This window comes from Ursus americanus, chromosome 7 (genome assembly GCF_024610735.1).
Source record: "Ursus americanus isolate L20-20 chromosome 7, mUrsAme1.1.p, whole genome shotgun sequence".
NCBI classification, from domain to species: Eukaryota; Metazoa; Chordata; class Mammalia; order Carnivora; family Ursidae; genus Ursus; species Ursus americanus.
In genome coordinates, this window is record NC_142133.1 from 39,255,733 (window position 1) to 39,276,242 (window position 20,510).

A 20,510-nucleotide genomic window follows, 5' to 3' on the forward strand; every position below is an offset into this window, starting at 1 on the left:
AACCAGTAAACTTCTCTGCATCCAGTCAGCTGCAACTATACTGGTCCTGAACTCCAGCTTTGGGAAAGGAGTCCTCTTTTCAGATTTGTCTTTCCTGGAGATCACTCCCTCAGCCCTAAGGTACCATAAAAAGTTCTCATATCTTACAGTTGCTTTATTATCACAGTTTAGTATGTTAAACGATGTTAAAGTTCTCCATATACACTTCCCTTATTTAAATCACTGTGTAGTTTCTTGCTCCTGATTGGACTCAGACTGATACAGTCTGTGCTCCTACACAAACAGTTTCAATTTTTGTATTTAAAACTTTGATCTATCTGGACTTTATACTGATGTAAGCAGTGAGTATGGCTCTAACTTACTTTTTTCCTACATGGCTATCCAGTTGACCCAAGCATTTACTGGATAATTTTTTCCAATATATTTTATTTTTTTAATTTTTAATTTTTTCTACATTTATTTAATTTGAGTAATCTCTACACCCAACATGGGACTCAAACTCACAACCCTGACATCCAGAGTCTCATGCTCTTCTGACTGAGCCAGCCAGGTGTCCCTCCAATTAATTTTATTTAATAAATTTGTTAATTTATTTAAGAGAGGGAGAGAGAGGTGGGGAGGGACAGCGGGAGAGCAGAGAAAGAATCTTAAGTAGGCTCCACCCCCAGCACGGAGTTTGATATGGTGCTCAATCTCACCACTCTGAGATTATGACCTGAGCTGAAATCAAGAGTCAGATGCTTAAGTGACTGAATCACCCAGGTGCTCCCACTCCAATTAATGTTAAATACCATCTTTATTATATACTAAATTCCTACATATCTTTGGGTCTATTTTTAGACTTTAAAGTATATTCCATTGCCCTATCTTTTCAATCTCCAGTATCACACTTTGAATATGTTTAATATTTGAGAGGAATAGTTCCTAGCTATTTTTTTCTTTTCTTTTTTCTTTTAATTTGAACTTTGTTACTAGGATGTCCAGTTTTCCTGTTGGAAATTCTATCAGGAATTCCATTATATTTACAGATTGATTTAGAGATAATGGACATCTTTTTGGTCTGAATCTTCCCCAAAACTTCCCCAATGACTTTTAATTTGTGCAAGTCCTTTGTGTTTCTCAATAGCATTTTTATTCATATAAGTCTTGCACATCTATTATTAATTTCAATCCTAAGTATCTGACAATTTTGGTTATTGTATGAGATCTTTTCTGCCACTTTAACTTCAAACTTGTTGTTTGGAATATATGAAGGGTATTAATATCTGTATTAGTTCTTGCGCCAGACTATTGTCATGAGTTCTTTCATTGTTTGAAATAATTTTGTTTATTCTCTTGGACATCATTAATCTGCAGGTAACAATCATTTGATCTCATTTCCTATTTTTATATTCTAATTTATTTCCCTTGTGCAATCGCATCAGTGAAAATCTCCAGAATAGTTTTAAATAATAGTGATAACACAGGAATATATTTAGTGTCTTTTCATTAAGTATGATTTGATTCTTGAGCTGTCATAAACATATGTTGTGCTCAGGGATAGTTACCTATACCTACTTTATTAAAGTTTTTTTTAAAAATAAGACTAGATGTTGTGTTTTATTAAATGCTTTTTTTCAGTATTTATGGACATGAACATGATCATATTTTTTTCTTAGATGTTTTACTATAGTAAACTATATTAATGGATTCCCTAATATTACACCATTTTTTTTTATTCCTGGTATATGATCTTTTAAAATATAAGCTGGGGGTGCCTGGGTGGCTCAGTCAGTTAAGCCTCCAACTCTTGATTTTGGCTCAGGTCATGATCTCAGGGTCGTGGGATGGATCTCTCTGTCAGGCTTTGTGCTCAGTGGCGAGTCTGCTTGAGATTCTCTCTCTCCCTTTTGATCTGCCTCCCCGCACCCACTCTCTCTCTCTTTCTAATAAATAAATAAATCTTAAAAAAATATGTATAAGCTGGATTCTATTGCCTGTGCTTTATTTGGGATTTTGAATAGATATTCATAAATGAGACTTGCTCTAGTTTTTCTTTTCATGCAATATTTGTTGGGTTTTAGTATCAATATTATGTCAACTTCATAAAAAGGATTTGGAAGGTTTTTTTTTCTTTCTGTTGTATCAAACAGTTAAAAAACATAGTAATGATCTGTTCTTTAAAAGTTTGGTATTATTCCCCTGTAAAATCATTTGGTCTTAGTACTTTATTTTGGGGGAAGTTAGGGTCTTTGGCAACTTTGTTTTATGGGAAATGGTGAGTTCAGATTTTTCTATGTCTTCTGAATTTAATTTTGGTAATTATATTTGCATGGAGAATTATGCATTTCACCCAAGTATATCTGTGGTTATTTTCTCCTTATCTTATTTTGTGTATAGGCAGCTTCTCCTGCCCTCCTCAAACTAAGTTTACTAATGGTTTATCTATCTCCTACCCTTCCCCAAGGAACAAACTTGGGTTTATTAATTTGTTCTACCATTCTCTTATTTTAATATTCATTATTTTTTGTTTTTATTTTTATTATTTCCTTCCTTCAGCTTTCCATAGGTTTGTCTTTTGCTCTTAAGTTGCATGCTTCATTTATTTTGTTTTTCTTGTTTACTAATACAATTTAAAATAAATTAATATAGTTTAAAGATATGAATTTTCCTTCTAGCATTGTCTTTTTTATAACCCATAGGTCTGATATGTAGTGTTTTACTATTATTATTTTCTACACATATTGCAATTTTAGTTTGGATTTCCTCTTGACTCCAAATTTATTTAATAGTTAAAAATTTCCATTAGGTAGATACTTTTTGTTCTCTGGTTTTGTAATTTATTTCTAGTTTTATTGCAGGGTGTTCAGAAAATCTTGACTGAACTATCTGTACTTCTGGAATTCATTAAAGTTTTGGGTTTATTTGTGGCTTAATATATGACTGACTTTTGTGAATATTCCATGAGCACTTAAGGAGGGCAGAGATTTCACAATATTATGATCATATTTCTCTTAAAAATGTTGATGCCATGTTATTTGGTACATAGTTAATCAAAACTGATATATTTTCTATAGATTCCCTCTCCAACAAACCTTCTGCACTGAAGATCATCCATAGTGTCTACTCTTCTCTTTGTGTCTAGCATTAAAATGACATTCTTAGTGTCATTTAGTGCTTTTTGCTCCAAATTCAACCTTGTCTGATATTAAGATCATGTTCTTTTTTTGGGGGGGAGGTTCATTTGCCTAGCCCTTTGCCCTTTCTTTTATTGCCAACCTTTCTGAACAACTTTGTTGCACCTGTATCTTTTGAACACAGTAGAGTTTTTAATAGGTGAGTTTAGCACACTTATATTTATTGATATGACAGACATATTTGTTTTTATATTAACATAGACTTTATTTTCATAGCCTTTTTTTTTTTAGATTTTATTTATTTATTTGACAGAGAGAGAGAGAGCATGTGCATGTGTACAAACTGGGAATGGCAGGCAGAGGGAGAGGTAGAAGCAGGCTCCCTGCTGAGCAGGGAGCCTGATGCAGGGCTCAATCCCAGGGTCTTGTGATCATGACTTGCGTGGAAGGCAGAGGCTTAACTGACTGAGCCATCCAGGTGCCCCTCATAGCTTTTTTTTTTTTTTTTTAAGATTTTATTTATTTACTTGAGAGTGAGAAAAAGAGTGAGAGCATATGTGCGGGCACGTAGGAGCAGGGGGAGGGTCAGAGAGAGAAAGAGGGAGAAGCAAACTCTCCACTGAGCATGGAGCCCAATGTGGGGCTCCATCTCAGGACCCCAGGATCATGACCTGAGCTGAAGGCAGATCTATTTTCATAGCTTTTGAAAAATCACTATACTGTATAGCTTTTTGTTCTATATAAGCTTTTATTGTCATAATTAGAAAGGTTCGCATTTGTTTTAGTGATTAACTACGTTTGTATAATTCCCTTATTTCTTTAGTACTATCCATTAATGAACAATAACAAAAATCTTCACTATAAACAATGACAAAATTTGTATATTTCCTTTTCTTACTCTGCCCCTCCCTCTCCTGTAGTACTCAATTATAGTTTATTATATTAGCTTTTTTGTAGTTTACTCTTATAGGGTTTAATGTAATATATCCCTATTATTTGTCACTTTTAAATAACTTAATTTGAATGTCAGCTATTAAGGATGAGAAAGTAAATGTTATAGCCAAATTAGACCACTGTTAGTCCTAAAATTCCACTGTAGATCATATATGGTTTAAATAATTCCTTTGTTCTCATGAAAAGGTAAAAGAATTGGTAAGATACTCACTGTAAGGGAATTCTTCCGAAATTCTGCTTTGAGAGGAGATTAATCATTTTGGTCAGATTTATTTATATTAAGGGCACAATGGATATAAAAGGAATTCTAATATTTTAATTATGATTCTTCTGTCATTATTCCTTATGAAAAGCTCAGGGTTATACTCAGAAATGAAATACTCAGAAATTAAATATGAAGAGATGTACTGAAGTATTCATCTTGGGCAAGGCTTTCTACCTGCTATCTTTCACCATTATATTTTGAGCTAACTTTGCAGACAGAAAATGTTAGAAACTTATATAGGTTAGAGACAGTGGATTTAAGATAACATTTTTCCTTAAACAAAGATTGTGTTGTTCTATACATAAGGTAATGACATTTTTCCAGTAATTTTCTTGAGCTTTTAAATAGGTTGAACTTATTGTTCTTTTGGAAGGATTTTTGGTTGCAATTTTTCCTGAGTTACTGGTCAGTGATTTTTAGTGTAGAAATGTCTGCCTTTCCCAATGGAATGATTAAGGGACCAAAGGATTTATCTAGGGCTAAATGTACTGAGGAGAGCGTGAGGCATATAACATAGCCACTTAAGAAAGGGAAAAAAAATCCTTTAACCTTTGGTATACATGAGCTCATTTCTCAAAAACCCTCCTGTGTTGGATATCTTCCATTTGCCCTTCTAGATCACTCTCTACTTTTCTCTATCCCTATGCCTGACAGAAGATAGAAAAAGCCAAATGTGATCATGGGACAGACGTGTACAAGGAAAATGGAACAACAGAGGAACATAACCTGCCACATGACTGCAAACATCACTATCATTTTCATTGTGTCCTCATTGTACTAGTAGGGTATACATAATCACAGATTATATACAGTGAGAATTATACATTTTGTTTACCCATTCACCAGTTAATAGACATTTTAACTGTTTCCAGTTTGCAGCTATTATAAATCATGTTGCCATGAACATTCATGTAAATGTATTGGTGTAGACATGTTTTCATTTCTGTTGGTTAGATTTCTGGGGGTGGAATTGTTGGATTACATGGCAGGTGTATATTTAACTTTTTAAGAATTTGATAAACTATCTTCTAAAGTGGTTGTATCATTTTACCTTCCTGTTAGCAATGAATAAGGGTTATAGATTCTTCCCATTGTCACCAACACTTGGTATTGCCTGTCAGTATTGCCCATCTTTTTCATTGTAGCCATTCTATAAGTGTGTAAAATCACCTTTGTTTTTCTTTAGCTTTTTATTTTGAAATAATTATAGATCCACATAAAGTTGCAAAATCGTGGAGAGGTCCTGTGTACCCTTCACTCAGTTTCTTGCAGTGGTTACATCTTATATAACTATAGCTAAATTTTAAAACCAAGAAATTGACTTTGCTACAATGTTTGCATTGGGTTCTATACCATATTACCACACCTGTAGATTTACATCTTGCTAGAGGTTTGTCAATGTTACTGATCATATTGAAGAATCAGCTTTTTGTTTCACCAATTTTCCTTTTTTTCTGTTTTCAATTTTATTCATTTATACTTTTCATTATTTCGTACCCTCAGCTTGCTCTGGGTTTATTTTGTTCTCCTTTTCTAGTTTCCTGAGGTGGGATCTTATATTACTGATTTTGAATTATATATTTCCATTTCTAATGTAAGCATTTAGTGCTATAAATGTCCTTTGCAGCACTGCTTTAGCTGGATTCTACAAATTTTGACATGTAGTATTTAAATGTTCATGCAATTCAATATATTAAAAAAATTCCCTTGCCATTTCTTTTTTGATCCATGAGTTATTTAGAAATGTGCTGTTTAGTTTCCAAGTGTTTGGAGATTTTACGGTTATGTTTCTGTTATTGATTTCTACTTTGACTCTATTGTGGTCAGAGAACAAAGTGTGTATGACTTCAATTCTTTCAAATTTGTTGAAGTTACTTTTAAGGCCCAGGATATGGTCTATTTTGCTAAGTGCTCTGTGGGTGCTTGAAAAGATTGTGTATTCTGCTCTTATTCAGTGGAATATACTTTAAATGTTGATTAGATCCTATGGGCTAATAGTTTTCTACATGTAGATATTCTTTCTAGTTGTTCTATTACTTGTCAAAAGGGCATCTGAAGTCTCCAACTATAATTGTGGATTTATCTATTTCTTCTTTCAGTTCTATCAGTTTTTGCTTCATGTATTTTGCAGCTCTTCTGTTTAGTGTGTACCCATGTAAAATTGGTATGTCTTCTTCTTGGTTTGACTCTTTTATCATCATTTAATATTCCTTTCTGTACCTGATATTCTTTGCTCTAAAGTCTACTTTATTTGATATATTAATACAGCCACTTCTGCTTTGTTTTGGTTAATGTATCAGGGTATATCATTTTCCATCCTTATACTTTCCAGCCTACTTCTGCTGTGTTTGAAGTTAGTTTTTTACAGAGAGTATATATGGTTGGGTCATTTTTCCCCACTCTGCCAACCTATTTCTTTTAATTGATATACTTAGGCCATTTACATTTAATGTAATTATTGGTATGTCAGCCTGCCAATTTGTTGTTTTCTGTTGTTCCCTCAGTTTTTTGTTTCTCTGTTTTCTTTTACCTATCTGACTGTAGGTTACTTGCAATTTTTAAGAATTTTTTAGAATTCCGTTTTGATTTATCTATAGTGTTTGAGTGTCTTTGTATTGATCTTTAAGTGGTTGCTCTAAGTTTACATTATATACATATTTTATGTAGAAGTCTCTTTACTCTTCCCTGTTTATAATGCAATTATTTTAAATATTTCCTCTATATACATTAACAGTCACATCAATGTTACAAGTTTGGCTTTAACTGTCAAATATATAATTTAGAAAACTCAATAGGAAGGCTGTCCTGCTCCCTGCTCCCTTGCAGTATATTCAATAAACTTCTATCTCCTTTGTTCTGCCTTGGATGAATCCTTTCACCGCCCATGCCCGCTTCCACCCCATCATTTTGCTCCACATTTGGGGGCCCCCATCTGATTGAGAGAGACACCACACCTTCCTGCAGCTCCCACAGGGCCTCCACTCTGTCTTCTCAGACACCACCTCAATAGGGAGAGGGAGAAATACCCTGTTAATATTGGGTACGTGGGTGGGAGTCCAGGCTCTGTTGTTGTTCCCATAGACCCTAGAGGGAGGAGGTCTTATTCCCACCAGGTAGGGATAAAAGTTGTGATTTTCCACTAGGCCTTCTCTGACTACCCCTGCAGCAAGGCTATCTCAGGAAAGGGATGCACTAGAACCTCTGAGGTCTTTCCCATCCCTGTGATTCTGAACTTTATATAAGTGAAGATTTGCATTTCTTTGAGGAGGAGAGACAGTTGTCTATGTGTGAAAAAGCTTCATAAAAGCACTGTCCCTGGCCCAGTGTTTGCCTTCTGAAATCTGAGAGGGTTTTTCACCTGAGTCCTATGGGGAACTGTAGAGAAAATATTTTCATGTGTCTTCACAGTTAGGCTTTCTGAGCAAAGAAAGCTAGAACTTCGGATAAAAGACAAGTCTTGGAAAATAAAGGATAATTTAGACAGAGACCTCTGAAGACACTTAGACTTATTTCCCTGTATTTACATTTCAAACGGGGATGAAAGGGGTCAGTTGCTTACATTCCAAAGGACTGTAAATGCCAAGGTTTCTCTCTATCTCAGGAGTGGAGCAGGGGCAAGATGTGACCTATTTACACACTCAGATTAATAATTCTGGAGTTCCTCTTCTGCAGTATAAACTGTGGTGTCCCTCTCGATCAGATGAGGGCCCCCAAATGTGGGGTAACAATCGGGTGGAAGCCAGTGTGAGGCAGAACAAAGGAGACAGAAATTTATTGAATATACCCGAAAGGAAGCAGTGGGCAGGACAGCAAAGGAGAAACTGCCTGCAAGGAGGCAGTGAATGGGACTGTACTTAAAGTGGGAAGGTGAGGTGGTATGGGGACATATGGAATTTTCCCTTTTTTGTTAACTGCCTGGTCCTAAGTACCCCACTGGTCAGTTAGGGCTTATCGATATTTTGAGGTGGGTTGTCTGATGGGCTTGTCTCTGTTCAGCCAGGTGGTTGCTGTGTGCCCTTCTGCCTTCATCAACTTTCCATGCTCAAGCCTGTTGCCTAAAAGCGGCCTCTACATAAACCCTTCATGTGCAGGATGACATCTGGCTCTCCTTATGTTGCCTGTGGGGTATTGGATGTGAAGAATGGGCACAGTTATTGCTGTAAGTAATAATAACTGTGATCTCTGCTCCAGAAACCTCATATTTGTTTTCAGGATCAAATGATCAAATATAGATATACTCACCACAAAGGGAAGGATACACTCATGTTGATTTTGTACCACATATAAGCTGAAGAGGGACATGCGGCTGGGGCCCATCAAGCTGCAGGCTAGAGAGAAAAAGTTCTGCAGAGCCTCACAGAGGTTGGAGCAGGTGTCAGCCCAGGATGGTAGGGCAACTTGCACAATGAGAAGCCTTGGAGGTTGCTGGTAAATCTGCATGGGTGTGGAGGGTCCTTTACCAGTGCTTCGCCCATGATACATGGTAACTAGACCAGAGATGAACTGCAGCCACTACCTGGATATTCTCTATACCTACAGGGAAGGAAAGAGAAATCACTGGGTTTCATAAAACTGAATCATGCTTGGTTGAAATGATGAACACAGGCCTAGAGGACTAAGTCTAGAAAGGAGTCAGGCTGGGTACTAACTCAAGTTTCTCTAGGCTATCCCATCTTAACAGCTCCCAAGGGATCTAGATGTTTACCTGTAATGCAAGGCTGAGCGAGCTTACAGATGCTGAGTGGAACTAAACAAAAAGAGACACAAAGGCCAAATTTCAGTCTCAAAGTAAGTTATCTGCTCTCATAAACTTTATTTCTTTATCAGCATTTATTGTACTGTATTTATAATTTGTTTCTTTGACTGCCTCCCCAACTACACTGTGAGCTTCCCAAGGCTGGAGAACTTGTCTTGTCAACTTTATTTATCAGTGTTTAGCACAGTGTTTATTTGGTACATAATAATTCTTAAAAATAAAAATATGACCAAGTTTTCTCCCATAGGACCTATGCAGGCAGAGCGTGCTAGGAAAATGGTGGAGTAGGAGGACCCTGGGCTCACCTGTTACCTTGTGGCTGCCTAGAGAACACCCACATCAGCATAAATAACCCAGAAAGCAACCGGAAAACTGGCAGAACAGACTCTCTGCAGCCCGGCATAGACAAGAGGCCACAGTGAAGCAGATCCACCCCTTCCAATCCCTCTTGGCAAGATCCCATCAAAGCAGTGCCGCAAGCCTGGCAATGTGTACGCAGCCCAGAGAAGGGTCAGCATCACTCCAAAGTGAGTCCTGCTCCAGGGAGAGGGGAAGATAACCACACACCCGTTTGACTATGACCCCAGCAGTGGGCTGGGGGCAGGCAGCTGGTCTGACTGCAGACCCCACCCACCAACAAAAGCTTCTCAGGGGACAACACAGGGAAAGTGCCTGCAGTTTGGTGCTATTTCATCTCTGGAAAACACCTGCTCCGACTCAACTGAAGCCCAAGACAGCCCTGGACTGGCCCACTAACACCACAGGCACCAGACTCTGACCACACAGAGAGCCATGGCAGGCTGGACTGAAGGCAAACACAGCTCCGCCACAACAGTAGGACACCCCTGTAGCAACACACGTAGGAGACACGCCTGAAGCACCATTTTCTGGTGAAAAGGAGACATTGCACTGCAAGACCTCTTCTTCATAAAGCCGCTACTTTCAAGTGCAGGAGGTGTAGCTAACTTTCCTAACACACAGAAACAGATGCAGCAATAGACAAAATGAGGAGACAGAGGAACATGTCCCAAATGAAAGAGCGGAACAAAATCAGAGCAAGAGACCTAAACAAAATGGAGATAAGTAGTATGTCTGATAGTGAATTTAAAGTAATGCTCATAAAGATACTCGGTAGAATTGAGAAAGAAGTACAGAACCTCTATGAGACCCTCCACCAAGAGATAGTAGACATAAAAAAGAACCAATTAGAGCTACTGGACTCACTAAATGGAAATAAAAATAGACCAACTGGAATAAAGAGCAAACAACAGGAAGTAGAAGAACTTATCAGCCACCTGGAGGACAGAGTAATGGAAAATAATCAAGCTGAGCAGATGAGAGGGGAAAACAATATGCAAAATGAGAATAGACACAGGGAACTCAGCAACAGTGTCAAACGTAACAGTCACATGATAGGAATCCCAGAAGAAGAAGAGTGAGAAAAGGGGGCAGAAGATTTGTTTGAAGAAATAATAGCTGAAAACTTCCTGAATCTGGGAAAGGAAAGAGAAATCCAGATTCAGGAGGCACAGAGAGACCCCAATAAAACCAACCCAAAGAGGTCTGCACCAAGACGCAAAGTAAATAAGATGGCCAAAAGTTGTGATAAAGAGAGAATTTTAAAAACAGCAAGAGAAAGGAAAGCAGTGACATACAAAGGAAATCCCATACGGCTATCAGTGGGTTTTTCAGCAGAAACTTTGCAGGCCAGAGGGAGCAGCGTGATAAATTCCAACTGCTAAAAGGAGACAATCTACAGCCAAGAATACTCTATCCAGCAAGGCTTTCATTTAGAATAGAATGAGAGAGAGAATTTCCCAGAAAAAAAAAGTTAAAAGCAAAACCAGCCACGTCCCTGTCACACACGATGCCATCGGCCTGTGGGTCCCAAAGTCACAGTCCAGCTGCCCTCCTGCCTGAGTCAGCATGCATGGCCTGCCACCTGCTCAATGCCAAGTCAACACACCTTCACCTCAGATTGTCAAAGGCTCAAACTGGCACTCTTCCCCTCAAATTCCAGCCTCTGTGCTAAAGTTTGTGCACGAAAGTGGGCATAATTATTATAACAGCAGAATGAAGCAACCCAAACAGTGACACTATTTATGTGGAATATACAATGGATAAAAGGAGTGTGCTAGGCTGAGAACATCTCCAACAAGCATATCAAAGAACAATACATACAACATGATTCTGGTTAGTAAAAGAAACAAACCTGGGAAAAATAAAACAAGACAAAATCAGAGAGGGAGACAAACCATAAGAGACTCTTAAGCATAGGAAACAAATGGCGGGTTGCTGGAGGGGAGAGGGTGGGGGGATGGGGAGCTGGGTGATGGGCATTAAGGAGGGCACATGATGTAATGAGCACTGGGTGTTACATGCAATTGATGAACCACTGAACTCTACCTTGGAAACTAATAATACATTATACGTTAATTAATTGACTTTAAATTAAAAAAGGATCCCCCCCAAAAGACCCACGCAAGACCCTTTATGACTTGACCTTCAGCCTTATTGAAGGCTATTCTTCACCTCAAGCTTTTCACTGAAATAAAACCAAATATACCATTCACTTCAGTGTGTTTGCTAATACTCGTTTCTCTGTCTCCAACACCCTTATTTTCTTTCTTTTTGGCTACTCACATCTATGCCCAGGGCTCGGATTCGGAAAGGAGAACAAATGAGGACATAGAACCAATATTATGAATGAGAAGGGGACATCTCTACATCCTTATAAATGCTCAAACATGGAGAGGATTATGGAAAGATAAAACTAACAACTTTATACCAATAAATTTGATAAAATGGAAAAATCACTAGAAGAATTTATCTAACAAAAGCAGCAAAAGACTATTCATAACAGTTTTGTTCACAATTACTGCAAATTGCAAACAACACAAATGTCAATCAACATTAGAATGGATAAATTCTGGTATATTTACACAGATAGCATAAAAATGAATGAAGTAGTTACATATGACAACCTGGATGACTCTAAGAAACATAAGCAAGACAAAGAATACATATAGTACAATTTCACCCACATATATTTTAAAAATAAGCACAAATAGCTATATTGTTTAAGGATGTGTATATAATGGTTAAATCAAGGAAATAACTATCATAAAATGAAGGTAGTGATTTTCTCTAGAAAGGAAGGGGAGTATCATGATGAGAAGGGATAGAAGAGGAGGTTTTGGGGTATTGTTAAATGTTCTATATTTTGACCTTTGTTGTGATTACCTGGGTGATCACTTTATAATTAGTAAGCTGTATGTTCATATTTTATGAAATGTTCTCTCTATATATTTAATCATAAAATATTTCAAAAAGAACATTAGGATGGTCATAAAAGAAATTTTAAATTTATTTTTATTTTTTAAAAAGATTTTATTTATTTGAGAGAGAGAGAACATGAGAGAGAGAGAGAGAGAGAGAGAGAGAGAGGGCACAAGCAGGGAGACAGGCAGAGGGAGAAGAAGACTCCCTGCTGAGCAGGGAGCCTGATTCAAGGCTTGATCCTGGGACCCTGGGATCATGACCTGAGCTGAAGGCAGATGCTTAACTGACTAAGCCACCCAGGTGCCCCAAAGAAAATTTTTTAGATTAAAAAATCATTTCTGGGAACTAAAATAATTCTATGTAATTGTCTGTTAGCTAAAGAATGAAGGGAAAATAAAAACTTATTTGATATCCCCAGGTCCAAGACAAATATCGTATTTATAATAATTCTCAGAAACACTTTAGAATTTAGGATCTTGAAAAGTGATCTAAGAGTGCATAGATAAATGTGTTCCTCAAAATTAATTAGTGAAGTTATTCCCCTTCAAACTTTCCTTTTGGTTAGCAGAACTCAGCATTTGTTCATTCAGCAATTTTTTATTGAGTTCCAATTATGTGTTGGGTACAGCTGAACAAATAAGTGAATGAATACGTTAATCTATTAAAAGTAATCTTGACCTAGAAGTCCAAATCATTGACTAATGTATTCAGTAAGAAAGCACATATCATATCTTTTAACTGTACTTTTAAATTAAGTGCATGGGATCAATGTAATGCTGAATTTAAGACTAACACATAGATTCACATAAACAGGCACCCAGACAGAGGTCTTGTTTAATGTAGAATGAGCTTCTACTCCCCCTCTCCATCTTCCCTCACATCTAAAACTCTTGTCATTTTAGAGTATGGGCAGTTCTAAGTTTGCATGGTTCCAATATATATGAATCTCTTACTATAGTTAATGAACACCAGTCCCCATCAACATAGTTCAAATTTCAGTTACCATGGAATATTAACGCAAGTAATTACATAAAATATAAATCACAGCTAGCTCTTCAGTCCATAAATCACTACAGAAGTAACAGATGTTCATCATGATCAGTGATCAATTATGTCACTTTTTTCAAAGTTTGTCACTGACTGGTCCCTGCGGACACTTATTCAGTTTGAGCACAGACAATAAAGTGTGTAGTTGTTTTACCTCTTTGTCTGCTACTAATAAACCCATCTGACATTTTACAAAAATGGATAATTGAAAGAGGGAATTGGCCAAAATTGGCCATTTCGAGATGAAAGTGTAGCAAAGAAATGACACATGGTAATGGTAAAAAGTCGAAGTTGAATTGAACAGAAATGTAGTTACAGAAGAAAAAGCTGACTCTGAGAATGCTGACAATGCCACCATTTGACAGACTCTAGATAAGCAGCTAGAGAACTTTGTGAAGGTGAACTTAACATAAATGGGGAAAGTGGTTGTGACAAAAAGTATGAAGATGGCCCAGAGAAAGTGCCACCAACAAAAACATTTCGTATTAAAGGAACTCTTGGAGCTATTTGACAAAACTGTAAGCACAAAGGATATAATGTTGGAAGCTGATCCAAACTTAGGAGTATGACAATCAGCTAAGGCATAAAAAAGATGCTTGCTCGATCATAAGTTATACCATGAGAAGAAGACAAGCACAAGGGCGTTCAAACTATTCTTGATAAGTTTTTTACAAAGAAATAGGACATTCTTGGGGCGCCTGGGTGGCACAGCGGTTAAGCGTCTGCCTTCGGCTCAGGGCGTGATCCCGGCGTTATGGGATCGAGCCCCACATCAGGCTCTTCCGCTATGAGCCTGCTTCTTCCTCTCCCATTCCCCCTGCTTGTGTTCCCTCTCTCGCTGGCTGTCTCTATCTCTGTCGAATAAATAAATAAAATCTTTAAAAAAAAAAAAAAGAAATAGGACATTCTGATACCCAATGTTTCCAATGTTTTAAATTACAGTATGATTAATAGATATTAGTTTTACTATTTTTTATTTCCCACTTACGGCTGATAGTAAGACAGATTTTAACAATTTTGAAAGGTCCTGGAACAAATATAACTTTTCCCCATTGATTGTTCAGACTACTTTGAATGGTTTCAGCTTGCACAAGTCATTTTTAGATCCCACACTTGTGTGCAATTCCAAGACTGTACTTCAAATGAGGTAAGAGGCAGCCCTCTTCTCTCTACTCTCAAACATGATCAATTGATACATTTGATGCATCTGGGCATAGGACTAAGCAGGATCTGACTATTTTTGGTCCTGTGCTCTCCATTTTTGCCCAAACACCCACTTATTAGTGTCTCTCTGCAAACTTGTTAAACCTGGAACTGGGCCTTGAGCCACCAAAAGCCATCAAGTTACTCCCTTACTAAAAACCCTCCAGTGGCTTCCAATTGCATTAGAAATCCTTATCCTGGCTCTCAAGTTCTGCATGTATCTCCTTCCCAAGTCTCAGTCCTCATGCCATGGCATCCCCTGCCCAGCCCCCTCCCACCCTACCCCGCCCCTGAGGCGCCTTTCGGGTCCACAAACGCGTGGGCCTCTCACTGTGGCTCCTGCAGCTGCTGGAAGTTCTTCTCCATCATTACCCTCCTAAACCCTACTCATCTTTTAGGGCTTTGACTTCAGGCTTTATAGGTTAGGGCCCCTTTACGTGTCCTCACAAAAGCGCCTATACTATGCCTTTATAGCCCTTACTTATAACAGTGTCTGATAAACGATAAAATGGTTCTCCCTCCCGCAGGGCTATGTTAAAAATTTCTTGGATCCTAAGCACTTTTGCCTTCGTGAGGCACTTCTTCATTAAAAAAATAATAATAAACATTAACTAATAGATTTTCGTGGGCCCTAAAACTTTCACTTTTTCCTCTGATATAAGAAAAAAAAATCAAAACACGTTCTTTGATCCTAAAGGGTCACTGTTTTCTTGACTTTACATGAAGTTCGAGCATTGTCCTGCCCCCCCCCCCCCCCAAAGCGTCGACGGGCCTAGGCGCCGCTTCTACAGTGCCTGGTGGATTGGCAGCCCAGCCCCCAGGTCTGGGAACGCCTGCCCACCGAGTTGAGGTGGCGTCGCAATCCTCAGACACGTGTGTGGAGGAGGCGCTCGGGCCCGCGGTGTGTTAGAACCGGTGGGCGTCGGTGCTGTCCCGGCCCGGGCCGCCAAAACCTGCCTGAGGACGGTCTGAACTCGGCCCAGGCCCACCCTGCGAGGCGCTCTCCTCCGCGCTCTCGGGCTTTCCTCCCGCTGAGGCCCTCGGCCCTCCTCCTGCCCCGACGCAGGGAAAAGTGAGGCTATTCCGCCTTCCTTGGGAAGGCAGAGGCCCCATTACCTGGTCCTCTGGCTATCGGAGTGTGCCTGCGCCGCGGAAGGCGCCCCCGTCAGGCAGACCGCGGCTGCGCGGGGCTGCTCACTGCGCGCGCAGCCTCGGCGGCTGCCTCAGGGCCTATCTCAGGACCACAGTTTCCAAGTCTTTGGGCGCCAGGGAAACGGCCCTACTTTGGCCCTGAGGTAGAGTTTTATATCTCTGTTGAGAATGTTATGCTAAACTTGACACTTCCTTTTTAGCTAACTCCCAGCCCCAATTAAATATTCCAGTAACACCCCCCCTCAACATTCCAGTGGCATCCCCATTGTGTCCTTAGGTTTAACCTTTCTCTTCCACATCGTTCATTCACTTATTCAGTCGGTCACTCTTTTGTTCAATAAATACTTGTTGAGGGCACACTATGTGCCAGGCACTGTGATAGGATTGGATTTCAGTGGACATACAATGGTCCCAGCCCTCATGGAGTTTAGTCTACTTTCAAGAAACTCTTTCAAGCCTTCAAACCTCTACATTCCAAAAGGGTCTGCCGGTTTCTACTCACGCTCATTCTCATTTGCTTGCTGTTGATTCCTACAGTCCCTTTGACAAAATTCAGTGGAGATAGGAGTGTCCTGCTGGCTTGCTGTATCAATCTCAAATGTTTGTTTTCCCTTCTAGACTAAGCAATTTGAATCCAGGAACTATGTTTTGTGTGCCTCTGCACAGGGGCCACACAATCTTATCTGTATTATTACTATTTTAATATATGTGCTGCCCAAGCGAGCCCTAGAAACTGTATTTTAATCATCTTCTTACCTCTGGTACTTTAAAAATGGCTAGCACATAGTAGATCCTCCATAACTATTGAATGCATAAATCAGAACGTGCACTTTAGAGAGATTACCCTGATGGCAATCTGAAAGGGAGAGATTGGAGGCAGATTTTGCTTTTTTTTTTTTTTAATGAAACTATTGTATAGTCTAGGTGAGCAATAATAAAGTCCTGAACTATGATGATGATAATGGAAAGAAAAGGACAAACTTAAGTTATTTATGAGGCAGAATTAAGAGGACACAATGACTGTTTACATGTGGACATGGTAGCCAGCCTCCAGGATGGTCCCCTGCAATCCTTATATTCCACTCTTGTGTAGTCCCTACCCACAATGCATGAGAGTTGGCCTGTGGGACTGACAGAATATGGCAGAAATTATTATGCTTTACTTCTGAGGCTAGATTATAAAAGACATTGTGACTTTCACCTTGCTTTTTTGGGTCACTTGCTCTAAAGAAGTAACACTATATTCTGACATTCCAACAATCCCATGGAGAGGTCCATATGGAAAGGAATTGAGACTTATTGCCAATAGCTACTATCAACTTGCCGGGCATGGAATTAAGCCATCCTGGAAGTGGATCGTCCAACCCTAGTCAAACATTCAGATGACTGCAGCCCCATCCAATATCAGGACTATAAGCTCTTTTTATTTTTTTAAAGATTTTATTTATGTATTTGTCAGTGAGAGAGAGAGAGAGAGTTCACAAGCAGGGAGAGTGGCAGGCAGAGGGAGAAGCAGGCTCCCTCCTGAGCAAGGAGCACGACGCGGGACTGGATCCCAGGACTCTGGGATCATGACCTGAGCTGAAGGCAAATGCTTAACCAACTGAGCCACCCAGGCGCCCCAGGACTATAAGCTCTTGAGAGATAGGGAGCTAGACAGCTCAGCTTAGCTGTGGCTGAATTCCTGACACAGGGAAACTGGGAGAGATAATAAATGTGAGAGATAAAACGTTTATTTTAAGCCACTGAATTTTGATGTTAATTTGTTAACATTTGTTATGTAGCCTAGATAACCAATGAGTGGGGGATGAAAGAGGATAAAGCAAAGACTACCTGCAAGGCTATAAATTGGAGTACTAAGTGCTTGAAGAAGGGGCAAGGAGGAATTGGGATGGGGAGATAGTGAGTTATTTTCAGGCCCTGTGTTTGTCTTGTCTGTAGGATTTCCAAGTGGATATATCCATAGGTAGTCTTTCCCCCTCGCTCTCAAAGGCCTACTCATCCTTGAACACTCAGTTCAGTTGTCACTTCTGTGAAACCTTCATGATTTGCTCAGGCAAAACCTAAATCTTCTGAACATTTATTTCACATTATTATAGAAAACATAAATCACTTTGCATTGCAATGATCTATTTGCAGTTGTTAAATGCTTGCTAAAATAACACTTTTGAGAAATTTGGTGTGTGTACCCATTCCACACATATTTTCCCTATTAGTACAGATAACGGGCATTTGAGCTTTCGGAGCCCACCGAGCAAACCCGCCACTGGAAGACCCGGAGCCACACCTCCAGCGAGGCGCCGAAGTAGAACTCCCACCTATATCTAGGTCTAACTCCGCCTGTACCTGGGTTGGGCCGCTTCGTTCCTTAGCTCCGCCTCCTCCCAACTCCGATTGGCTGGAGAAGGAAATCGGCCCGACCATTAGCCCGACCATTAGTTCTTTCTTGAAGGGGCGGAGCCGGGTTGCGTTCTCGTCTGGCCGACGCAGGCCGAACCGGACCGAGGAGAACCGAGCGGGGCCGAGGCCGAGGCCGGCGGCGCGGCGGCTCTGAGCTGAGGTGGCAGGGCGCACCCCACCCAGCGGCCAGGCGGAGCCAAAGATGCTGGCTTCTGCCACGCCGCCCCTCTCGGGCTCCCAGCCGCCTCCGGCCTCGCCCTTCCCGCTGCTGCTTCTGGCGGTGCTGAGCAGCCCGGTATCCGGCCGCGTCCCCCGCTCGGTGCCCAGGACCTCGCTTCCTATCTCCGGTAAGGCGTGGGCGCCCTCGCCCTCAGCCCTTCGCGCCGCGCCCAGGCCCCGCCTGCAGGTGCCCGCACCCACCTGCCCTACGTACGGACCCGGGCAAGCGCTCTGGGGCCCTTCCGCGCAGCGCCGGGCGTCCCGCGCCGCCCACGCCCCGCAAGAACCAGGGCGGGGCCCCGCACGCGGTGCTGCTCCCAAGACACGCCCAGGCGGCTCCCGCGGCCCTTTACTCGCGGAACCGCGGGAGGGTTGAGCCCCTCACCGGGCAGACGCGGACACTGAGGCCCAGGCAGGGGATGGGGGTTTCCTGAGGTCGTCCATTTCGGAGTTCCTTCTCCCTTATTCCGTCTTCCCAGATATACACCTGTGTCCCTCACGCCAGCTTGACGCCCTTTCTTCTTCCAGCTCATTGGTCTTTCATTCTACTCCAGCTACCCATCCTTCTCCAGCTCAGCATTTCCATCTGCCCACTTCTCAAATCCATTCCCTTATCATCCTTTATACCTCCCTGCAAGCTTTTTGCCCTGCTGGTAGCCCTCCTCTCCCTAACCTTCACTTCCCAGGCCTCTCGCAGCTCTGACACAACTCCTATTCTCTGATCCATGATCCACCGTAACCCTCGTAACTCCTCAGCATTCCCTGCTCTCTCTACCCGTTCGCTACATTGAGTGTTGGGAAACCGTTCAGTGAGTTGATTTAAAAATCTGTTTAAATGATTTCTAAAATCTTCAGAAGAAAAAAAAAAGGGAGGAAGGAGATTTGGTCCTTTCAAAAGATGAGGAAGAAGCCAGGGGATGCCACAAGGTTAAAAATGGTCATTGGAGTGATTCACACTTTAATGGCTCTTTCTGAGGTGGGCGTGAGCATGACCACTGACCTTGTTTTCTTCTCAGTGGGCAATGAGTGTTAGCACCTTGTGCAGACAGAACCAGTGAAGCTGAGAGGATAACCTGTTGGCAAAACCTCACAAGTGGGTAATAGTGTGGAGTCTAAACGTCAGCCTAGTGACATATAGGGTTGCTATGAATCCAGAAGACAAAGTTGTGGTCAGAGACTGGGGTTTGTTTGTGCTGGAGCAATAGCCACAAAATAGAATTGAGGTTGCCTGGCTGGGTTGATAACTAGAAATGCACAGAAGTCTAGATAGCAAGGTGAAACAGAGCTGAGGATACAAAGGGAGGTTGGGTGAACAGGGCTTATAATGAGCATGAGAGAAGAGGCAGGTACAGCACAGACATGAGTTTGGGTGTGCGAGGATGGGGTGGGTGGGGCCCCATGGATCAGCACAACTAGGAATGAATGGCTTGGAGCCGTTCTGTCTGTCTTGAGGGTGGCTGAGCAGATGAAGCGGGTGGAGCAGAGCCATGTTGGTGCTGGAATAGGGGCCCTAGAGTGAGCTAAGAAGGTAAATTCATGCTAACTTATTTGTCATAATCTTTAAGTAGAGTTTTGAATGATGATATGAAGTTTAGGTTTGGCCCAAATGGAACACATGCCTAAGTAAGAAAGAAAGGAGCCATTTTGAAACATGTAGTACATGTCAGTTGCTTCCACATATGTTATCACATTTAATTCTGTCAACAAGCCTCGTTGTTGGCGTTTACAGATGAGAAAAGTGATGCTCAGGGCAAGTAACTTACTCAAGATCATACAACTGGTAAGTGAAAGAGCCACATTTAAACTTGGGCTGATCCATTTGGAAAACATATACTCTTGCCTACTCTTTACCTCTTTGGGTGGAAATGGGGTGGGGTTGGGGAGGACAAGAGCAGTGGGAAAGACAGGTGATAGTCTCCTAAAGTGTTGGTGAAAAGAGTGAATTGTTTTCCTTCTAAGTAAAAAGAAGTTAATAAGTAGTGATTAAAAAAAAATTAGAGAGGAAAGTACTTGTACCTTCTATAAGTATTTTCAAATTACGTATCATGTTGCTATGAATAGAAATTACAGACTTAATATTTATGCTGTTATTTTAATGAAGTGTTTTATTTTTACA

General features: G+C 40.6%; 2 protein-coding genes across 8 annotated transcripts in view; one reads left to right on the forward strand and one right to left on the reverse strand.

Annotated features, from left to right (window-relative positions):
• Positions 1 to 8,829, reverse strand: part of M1AP (meiosis 1 associated protein) — a 64,404-nt gene extending 55,575 nt beyond the window's left edge. The window contains exon 1 of one of the 2 annotated variants that reach the window (XM_087863601.1): positions 8,578 to 8,829. In XM_087863601.1, the coding sequence (XP_087719727.1) occupies positions 8,578 to 8,817 (240 nt within the window). In that variant the 5' untranslated portion in view covers positions 8,818 to 8,829. The remainder of the gene's footprint in view (positions 1 to 8,577) is intronic. The other variant, XM_045788370.2, reaches the window with a different exon arrangement.
• Positions 8,830 to 18,216: 9,387 nt separating this feature from the next.
• The window catches only part of SEMA4F (ssemaphorin 4F), a 29,567-nt gene continuing 27,273 nt past the window's right edge, over positions 18,217 to 20,510 (forward strand). For 4 of the 6 annotated variants that reach the window (XR_006777879.2, XM_087863604.1, XM_045788374.2 and 1 more), the window contains exon 1: positions 18,217 to 18,522. Coding sequence is in view for 5 of the 6 variants with exons in the window: in XM_087863604.1 (XP_087719730.1) it covers positions 18,378 to 18,522 (145 nt within the window). In the remaining variant the exon portion in view is untranslated. The remainder of the gene's footprint in view (positions 18,523 to 20,510) is intronic. The other 2 variants (XM_087863605.1, XM_045788375.2) reach the window with 1 other exon arrangement.